Source organism: Carassius gibelio, chromosome B22 (assembly GCF_023724105.1).
Source record: "Carassius gibelio isolate Cgi1373 ecotype wild population from Czech Republic chromosome B22, carGib1.2-hapl.c, whole genome shotgun sequence".
NCBI classification, from domain to species: Eukaryota; Metazoa; Chordata; class Actinopteri; order Cypriniformes; family Cyprinidae; genus Carassius; species Carassius gibelio.
The window spans coordinates 44,660,098-44,670,097 of record NC_068417.1 but is presented as its reverse complement, the minus strand read 5'-3'; the positions used below and the strand labels follow the sequence as shown (position 1 = coordinate 44,670,097).

The 10,000-nt window shown below is 38.5% G+C and overlaps 1 protein-coding gene across 2 annotated transcripts; it reads right to left on the bottom strand.

Annotated features, from left to right (window-relative positions):
• Positions 1-153: 153 nt before the first annotated feature.
• On the bottom strand, positions 154-9,921 carry LOC127987508 (uncharacterized). Of its 2 annotated transcripts, none has more exons than XM_052589854.1 (2): positions 9,798-9,921; positions 154-2,844 (listed from the first exon to the last, which is right to left on the bottom strand). In XM_052589854.1, exon 2 carries the CDS (start codon positions 2,584-2,586, stop codon positions 766-768), a length of 1,821 nt encoding a protein of 606 aa, XP_052445814.1. In that variant the 5' UTR covers positions 2,587-2,844; positions 9,798-9,921; the 3' UTR covers positions 154-765. The 2 variants fall into 2 exon arrangements, with proteins under 2 accessions (XP_052445814.1, XP_052445815.1); XM_052589855.1 differs by having other exon boundaries at positions 154-2,830; positions 9,798-9,913.
• Positions 9,922-10,000: the final 79 nt, after the last annotated feature.

The following is a 10,000-nucleotide window of genomic DNA, read 5'->3' as shown; positions in this document are numbered from 1 at the left end:
GCATCTCATTATATACCCCATACAGGGCGTTTCCAAATAGTCAAACTTTTCTTTAGGCTTGCAATTTTGATCCCTCCCTAGGGAGACGCTATGGTAAAGAGAAGAGACCCATTGTATGTTTTTCCAGATGTTTCCTGTGACTTGCTATGGTAAAGAAAAGTGGTGGTCCGGATGTTTTTTGCAGACTTAGGCACATTCCTTTCACACAAAGGCTATATGATTCTAATGGAATAAAACACGTATGTATATATATGACTAGATTCATCTTGATTATACTTGATTGAGCAAAATCCCACCAATAAAAATCTTCCACATATTCTCCCCTTTGAGACTTAATAAGTCTCACATTTGATTATTCTTATCCAGAGTGCTATTCCATAATCCAGTCATATTAGTTACACTACCTAGTGACTAAATAAGTCACATTGTATTATCACCAGTGACTAGATTATGAGATTCCACTCTGAGGGATTACTGGACCAAACATCTCTCTCCTTTCTTGACTAGGAGCGAGTAAAAGATCCAGTCTCCCTAATTCCTTCTTTAATAGTACACAATGTTAAAAGCGTGAGCGTGTAATTGGTTCAGCACTTGCCTGTGGTTATCACAGTTATGTATAAAAGACATAAAATACATACATTACATCAATAATTGAATATCACAAGATTATAAAAGTTGATCTTCAGCTCAGATACCTTATGTATCGTAAAGAGCCTCCCTGGGCCAAAGTTCAACTGGCACTTATATCCAGGGTATGGTTCACCCTTAGACATCTTCAACATCCTCAGAGTCAATAGAACTATCATCAAAAGTTTGCTCATTTAAGTTCCGTTTGTTTAGCCATCCTTCATAGTATTCCTCCAGACTCTTTTCAATGATCCTTTGTTGATTATTTGGGACTTTTATCACTCCCATTTGCTTAACAGTAGCATTGATGATTAATGATCTTAATAAAGGTAATACACAGCAAAATAATAATCCTCCTATTAATATGGCAACTCCTAAAAACATTCCTAGTTTAACAAACCATGCTCCCCATGCTCCAAATCTCACATCAATCCAATCCCAAATGTGTTGGTCTCTTCCGGCATTTGTTGTAATTTCATTTCTTAATTTTTTAATTTTTGTCATAACTTCACTGAAAGCTCCTCCAGGGGCGGTGTTATTTGGGATGAATGTACAACATTGATCTCCAAACATAACACAAACTCCTCCCTTGTCTGCCAAGAGCCAATTAAGAGCCTGTCTGTTTTGCCATGTCATTCTGCTTGTTGCATGCACTTGGTCGCCTAATAAGGTTAAGGCCTCATCAGTATAATTAATGAATCTTTGTTGATTATAATAGATATAATTAATCCACTCTGTATTTTTGTTTGGTGTGATCCAAACCAGGATTGACTCAAAACCTCCTTTTATTTCACTTCTTGCCTTGAATTTATTAGGAATTCCTCTTGGTTGTCCAATTGAGTCTAAATATACATTGGGGTCTGGCTCGTATCCTCTTTTAGTTCTATTGTCTTCCTTGTTTGTGCTCTGTTCTGTTCCCCATTGTGCCATGCTAACTTCTTGAAGTAACCGTACTCTTACACATATACCTTTCCATCCAACTGGTAAAGAAGGCAATAGTATTTCCCCTCCACAGATCCAAAAGAAATCTGCTATTATTAATGATTGATCTTCATAAATTTCTATTGGAGGTAAGGCTATAGTTTGATTTTCACATTTTTCAGGTGCTATCTTACTTCCTTTAGTTGTTCCGAATGCTAAAAGTTCTGGAGCTCTAGAAGGAACTCCTGATTTCCAAGAATTTTTCTTATCTATATACCAAATAATAGCACATCTTCCTTTGAATTTACCCACATCTTGGGTTCCTTTTGGTTTATGGAAACACTCATATTCTTGTTTATAATCTATGCTATACCATTTTGGAATCTCTACTTTTTGTTTTTCAATTTTTATATTTTGACCTATATCTGAATACTGACACCAGGATCCCCAGAGTGGTCTAAAGAAATAATCTGTTAATTTAGGATTTCCTAAAAATCCAAGGCATTCAGCAATACAATATGGCCTGGTAAAATCTGTTAAATGACAAAAGTTTCTCCCAAATTGGGCACATTTTCGGTAGTCATATGGATTTGGTATGGCTATTACTTTGTTTAACGGAGATTTGGAGCACAGCAAGCAATTTTCTTTTCCTGTTTCTTTAGCTGTAAAGGCTGCCCATTTATACCATTCATTGTTTTGGGCTGTATCCCATAATGCATCAATTTGACTAACGTCTTCATCACCTTGAACATCATAATCAATGTCTCTACGATTTTTGATTACCATTGGTTCTGTTGAGTTGATCACATTGTCACTTTTGTTCAAAGGTTGTAAAGTCAATTGAAGGGAAGTCAGGTTGCTTTCTATCGGTTGAGTTTGAGTCTGCATTATGAGATGCATTAGGCATAGGATGGTCTTCAGACATGTTGTCAGACTGATTCTCTGTCCTCTCCAGTTTGTCTGACAGGAGGAAAGAGCTCTCGTCAGTTTGCACTTCATCATGTGTCTCTGATTCTTCCTCATTGCTCTCTCCTGCATTGTCTGGTTGTCTGCTTTCCTTTCTTTCTGCCTTTCCTGTGGGAACTCTAGTACAGTGGTTTAGATGATACCAGGTTGTGCTTCCCTCCACTTGGACTGCTGTAGGAGTAGCTCTCACCACTGTGTAGGGTCCTTCTCTCCTGGGCTCATTCCATTTTCGCCGGAATACCCTCAGATAAACTTGATCCCCTGGAACAACTGGACAGGCCGTCTCCGATTCCTCACTGGGCTCTTTTCTTTTTTCCTGTAAATAGATAGCTTTATGTATGGCAGTTAGTTTCTTCATATAAGAGCGAAGTTCCATTTGTAATTGTTCTAGAGGCGGTCCTTTATAGGGACCTCTACAATATGGCACAGGCATGGGTCGACCCGTAAGCATTTCATGCGGTGTTAAGTGCGTGTTTCTGTTAGTTTGCATGCGATAGCTCATTAGTGCGAGCGGTAATGCATCAATCCAATTAAGTTTAGTACTTTCACATATTTTGTTTATTTTGGCCTTGATCACGCCATTAACTCTCTCCACTATCCCTTGTGACTGAGGCCTATAAACGCATCCTAGTCTCTGTTTTATTCTTAATTGTTGCAACACTTGTTTCACAGTTTTTTGTATGAATGCCGACCCATTATCTGAACTTATTTCTGATGGAATTCCAAATCTAGGAATTACCTCTCTTGTTAGGAATTTAATTACAGTTCCTGCTCCTAAATCCGCGGATGGTACTGCTTCCACCCACCTGCTAAACCTGTCTATGATAACCAGCATGTATCTTTTGCCTTGTACACGCTTTATCATATCCACATAATCACATACAAGATGTTTAAAGGGGCCTTCAGGTGTTGGAATATGGCCTATTGGTGTCACCATGCCTTTTCTTACATTGTATTTAGCACATACTTCACATGTGGACAAAAATTCATCCACCATTGCATATAAATAAGGAGACCAATATCCTTGCTGTTTAATTTTTCTTACTACTTCTCCCCTTGCACAATGGTCAAAACCATGTGCATCTGTAATAAGAATATTCAACAGTGAAGTAGGTGCAACAATGTGTCCTTCATGTGTACGCCAGATCTCCTGTGAGTCTTTTTTAGCTCCCCTTTGATGCCACATTGATTGTTCATATGGGCCTGCTTGTTGTTGTATTCGAATAATGTCATCCAATTGAGGATGAGGCTCGATAAGTACAACAGGTGCTAATACTGCTACCTGACACCCTGAAGCTTTTTTAGCTTCTAGATCTGCTGCATTATTTCCTTTGATGACATAGTCATTTCCCTTCTTGTGTGCTTGACATTTGATTATTGCTAGTCGTTTTGGTAGCATCATAGCAGAAATCAATTGCCCTATTTGTTCACTATGTTGGATGGGAGTCCCATCACTCTTTTTGAAACCTCTTTGTTTCCACACTGCTCCGAATAGATGACATACACCATGAGCATACGCTGAATCTGTAAAAATGTTAGCAGTTTGTCCTTTTGCTAACTGACATGCAGTTGTGAGAGCTTTTAATTCTGCTAATTGAGCAGAGCAGGGCTGTACACAATGTTGTGATATCACAGATTCAAATTCTTTTTTGTTTTTCTTCACTACTGAATATCCTGTATGATTTCCTTCGTGATCCCTAAAGCTAGAACCATCTACAAAGTAAGTTACTTCTGCTTCAGTAATGGGTGTTGATTCTAGATCTGGTCGTAATCTAGTAAATGCCAAGGACTCATTCACACACTCATGAGGTTCTCCTTCGAAAGCCAAAGGAATTAATTCAGCCGGATTGACTGTATGGCATCTTTTAATGGTAACATCTGGATATGTGAGTAATGAGGAATAGGCTAGAATTCGAGCTTGTGTCAGAACAAATTTCCCTTGTTCTATTAATTCCACAACTTTGTGATGGGTATATATTGTTACTGGATACCCCATAGTTATTGTGGATGCTTTTTCATAAGCATAATACACTGCAGCTAAACCCTGTTGGTAACATGGTGGGTATCCCTGGGCTACATTGTCTAACTTTGTGCTGTAGTATGCTATAGGCTGTTTTTTCCTCCCACTACAGGTTTCTTGCATTAATACAGCTGATGCATAACCATCAACTCTATTTGCCACATAAAGATGAAACATTTTATCATATTCTGCCATTCCCAGGGCAGGGGCCTGTTGTAATTCTTTTTTTATTGCTTCAAATGCTAGTAAGGCATCTGTGTTCCATTTTAATGGATTTCTTAAATGTTGTAATCCTGCTTGTTTCATCATTTCTCTCAAAGGCCCTGTCTTTACTGCATAGTCCTCTATCCAATCGGCACTAAAGCCTGTCATTCCTAGAAATGTCATCATTTGTCCTACTGTCTGAGGTAACGGTGTTTTACTTATACCTTCTAACTGAGCTGGAGCTATAGCTCGTGTACCAAATGCAATTAATCTTCCCAAGTATTCCACTTGAGGCTGGCAATACTGCAATTTGTTTTTAGACACCTTGTGTCCTCCTTCTGCTAATTTTGTCAACACCTTAATTGAGTCTTTGTGACATTGTTCTAGTGAGGTAGAACAGATAATTAAATCATCCATGTATTGTAATAGTGTACCGTCTATTACAAGGTCTTCTAAATCATCCTTCAAAATCTTGTTGAATATATGTGGTGAATGTTTATATCCCTGAGGTAGTCTAGAATATGTATATTGCTTATTTGCATGTGTGAATGCAAACAAATATTTACTCTCTTCTGCAAGCGGTACACTGAAGTAGGCAGAGCAAAGATCAATTACAGTAAAGTATTTGGCATCAGGAGGGACATTTGTCAATAAAGTGTGTGGGTTTGGTACCTCAGCTGGCATATCTTCCGTTATTTCATTTATTGTTCGTAAATCATGAACAAGTCGCCATCTGGTTTTGTCTGATTTGATTACAGGCATAATTGGAGTATTACAGTAACTAGTAGTTTCTATCAATACCCCTGCCTTCACTAAGCCTTCAATTGTGTCCTTTATTCCTGCTTCTGCATCTGCTCGTAAAGGATATTGTGCTTTTCTAGGCAGACGTGCATTTGGCTTAAGTTGAACTCTTACTGGATTTGCTGATTTTATTAATCCAATATCTGTGTCATGTTGAGACCATAGTTCAGATGGTACCTGACACTCCATTTCCTTAAATAATTCAGTCTCATTTGTGTTTATTAAATCAGATGCTGTAGTCATCTGTGTCACTTTCTTTTGGCTGATAACTACTTCCTGTGGAATTCCCAGCAAACTGGTTGCACACAGAATTTTGATGTAATTTTTGTCAGCTGAATGAAAAATCAATGGGTTTTCTGTTGATTCCCATTTGCTTTGTTCTGCCCTTTTCATCATTGGTCCTAAATCTTTCGCTTCCCAATTTCTTCCTACATATACTGCAATATGCGGGACAGAGTTATTTACATTGAACCATTTTTTGACAAATTCACTTTCTGGTATGTTTAAAGCTGCTCCCTCCTTACCTATGATGATGTACTGGGAGACTATCTCAATCTGCTGTCCTTTTGTTTCTTTTTGCCATTTCTGTTCTATATTTTCATCTCTTTCTTGATCATACATCATTGTGCAATGAAATTCTGACTTTGATAGCTGTGCTTCAGGTATCTGTGCTTCAATAAACTTTCCCCATTTATTGACCGTCTGTCTCACATCTTGTTCTATCTGTCCTATCCAAAAAACATTTGCTTTTGGCTCTGCAACCATCATTTGTTTTTCTGTTCCTATTGAATCAATATATATACCTTCTGGAGAACACCAAATTTGTAGTCCTAATTTACATAATGCATCTCTTCCTAACAAATTAATAGGAGTTTGATTTGATACCAGAATGGGCATTGTTATACTTTGATCTTTTGTTTGTAGACACACTGGAGCTGTTATGGGAATCAATTGCATTTTTCCCGAGAATCCTATTGTCTTTGCAAATTTTCCAGACAAGGGGAGATGTGAAGCATATTTCAAATTAATGCACGTTAAATTTGCCCCCGTATCAACCAAAAATGGAAATGTATCTCCCTCTATTTTAATCTGCATAATAGGCTCTTGATCAGCTTTTGTTGATAAAATTGGAAGCTGACTCTCCCCTTTAGGATTCTCTGGGCACCCCTAATAGCCTGGATTGGGACCTCCCCAAGGGTTTACTGGGCCCTGCACTGGACCCTGAGTAGGCTGTTGCCAGCTCATCTCCCTTCTACCCTGAGGTTGCTGTGGCCATTGTTGAGTTGGACAGTCAGCTTTGATGTGTCCGGGCTGCGCACAACCCCAGCACAATGGTGGAGGCCTGTCTCTGCCTCTGCCTCTGCCTCTGCCTCTTTGCTGTATGGGGTTTTTTCTCCATCCCATTTGTCCTGGCTGTTGAGTATAAACGTTTATTATGGGCACAGAGTTCAAGTGTTCATTCGGAGGAACTGCTGTAAGTGGACTTGACGGAATAGTAGGTTGTGGAGCAATTACTGGAGGTACTAGAGTCATTTGTTCTGCTGTTGCATTTGTTACTGAAGCTTGAATATTTTTCTTATTCTTTTTTGTGAGTTCTTCAAGCTGTAATTGAGTTAGTTTACGTTGTAACTCTTTCTCTTGACTTTTAAGTTTTAGTTCATTTTTTCTTTGCTGTTCCACTGCATGAGACACATGGTCACAAAACTCTTTGTGTGTTTTAGAAGTTAAACCGACCACATCCTCCAGCTTGCTTTTTACCGCTGGCGGCATAGCATCAATCACAGCTTGTCTAAACAATGTTGACATTAATGGGTCTCCCTCGGGATCCCCCTCAGTTTCTTGTTTCCACCTTTTCAGCTCTTTTTGGACATAAGTGGTTGGATTCTCTAAATCTCCAATTCCTTCTCCCTTCAGTGATTTAGGATTCAGTCTGATCGGATACTCCGCACGCAATGCCTGCCATACTGCTGGGCGGAATGCATCAAAAACAATCCCATCCATATTGTGAGAGTTCACTGCTCTGTTTAGAGTCGTTGTAAGAAGAATTTCATCCATCTTTGTCCCTCCAATAATTTTAGCCAGCAGAGCTTTAACATCTCCCACTGCCAATAGCTTTCCCATTGTTTCCTCTTCAAACACTTTAATGAATTTCCCTGCACCCTCATGAATATCAGGAAGACGAGTGACAAGCCCCTCGAGGTCCTGTGAAGCCCAGGGGACATACTGTCCCTGCTCACCCTTGATTAAAATTGGGAGCTGTGCGGCCAGTGGTCTAAGTGTCCCTTTATCTCTGCCCTGTTCCCATTTACTGTTATCAAATAACTCCTCTGCCTGATTCTCATCCTCACTACCGTAGAACAACTTACTCTTTCCTCTCTCCAACTTATTTACCTCTCTGATCTTCTTCCCTGATTCTCTAATTTTCTCTTCCATTTCTTCTTCCAAAGCTTGTACTTGTGCTACAATATCTCTATCTTCCCTCCGTTTTCTTTCTAATCCTTCCTCAAACCAGGTTTTATCTTCCTGACTTGCTTTCATTTTTTCTAACGCTGTACGTGCTTGTCTGTAACAGTCAAGTTGCAAACCTTCTGCACTTTCCTGTCTGGTTTGCCTCTGTGTTTTTACAGCTGGTTCCTCTCTATCATCCATCTCTAACTGCCCTTCTAACTCTAGTTCTCCTGTTACCTCCATGGTTCCCTTGAGTATTGGGAATTCTCTTGCTAAAGGCAGATAAGGAGGGGGGTCTGCATATTTCTTTTCTTTTCTAATGTTATCCTTCTCTGCCTCCTTCAGGACTTTCCTAGCCTGTTTTATACTCTTCAACATATCTTCACCTTCTTTTTTAAACAGCGCAAGTATTTCTTTCTCTTTTTCCCTTTTTGTTTCTCTTTTTTCTTTTTTCATATTGATGCTTTTAGTTTTATAATTTTTTATTAGAGTTTCCATTTCCTCACACAATGCCACATCAAATGTCCCTTCCTTTGGCCATTTTGTCGTCATATTTTTTGTTCTCTTCTGCCATTTTTTTGAGATTTTGTCTATTTGCGCTTTACACAGTGGATTTTTTAATCCAATGATTTCCACTGGTGTGGCTGCCATATCTTTATTTATATTATTACCACCAAAAATCAACTTTTTAGTTTTATATAATAACTTGGTTACAATTTCTTCTTTTCCTTTTACTGAATTTAACTATTTTTTACCCATTTCACCCTACTTTCTATTCTTTTTTATGTGTTATACCCTTTTGAATTTAGTTTTTTATTGTCTCATGCGTTTACACTTCTTAAATTTATATTATTATTTAACTGTCTATTTTATTTACTCTATTTTATTATCACTTTGTAGATAACTATTTCTAACAATAATTCTTTATTTTTATTTTTACTTTTCTTTCCTTTTTTGTCCACCCATGTATTAAAACTTTAATGTGGGAACTTCCTCCCTTGCTCTCACTCCCACTGGACTGGGCTCAGAAAATGTTCTCCCCTTTCACACAGACATCCAAAATGCAAAACTCTATTATAGATCTCGGTTCAAACTTTATTGATACTATTTCCCTAAGCCCATTCACACTTGCTACACTCTTTATTGAGCCAGAGTGCTTATGCTTGCATACTTTTTCCCTTTATCTAAGGGATAATCAGTCATTAATTGTCCTTTTATTATCAAGGCTCATCATACATTCATCCCTCTCAAGTGGATATTGGTTGAGTACAATTCTGCCAGTTCACACTTAAGTGAAGGTCCAGGAACGGTGCTCAACCCTTACCCACTCAATACGGAATTTATTTGTTCATACATTCATCACCAATCACAAATTCATTCATCCGACACAGATACATCCACACAACAAAACACAGCTCTTCCTAGAGCTCCTTAAGGGCCCACCTATTTCTGTCCTTTGAGAATTTCACCTATACTTTCTCAAAGCGGTATCCGTGGGACTTTTTCTCGCGATTCCTTAATCTGCTTATCCGTTTATCACTGTCCTACTTGGTACAGCTATCCAATAAACACAGATTTTACAATGTCCTTTTTGCCTACACTATTTCTGTTTTAAATCTAGGTTACCTTACAAGGCTTTCCTATTAATAAACAAAATATGTGCATGCAGTTATTTCTTCTGGAGTAAAACCCCTTTTTCAATTTGGATATCCTATTTTTTCTAAATTTGGAAGAGTAGATTTTAAGTGTCCTTACCACTCAGAACTGACCTCAACCAACACAAACGAATTCTATAAGCAAAAATGCTTACCTTGTTTTATGGTGGCCACCCGGTTGTGTTGATCATTGGTCAGCTCAAAAGCGGTTGTCCACTCTGTCACTCTTGTCCAGTCCCATCTGGGGTGCCAAATCTGTGGTGTCTTTTGCCGGCTCTCCGAATAATCAAACTCAGTCAGGGATTTTTCTCTCAGAAGAAAAGACTTTATTTCAAGCAAAACAAAGTCGAGCCCCCTT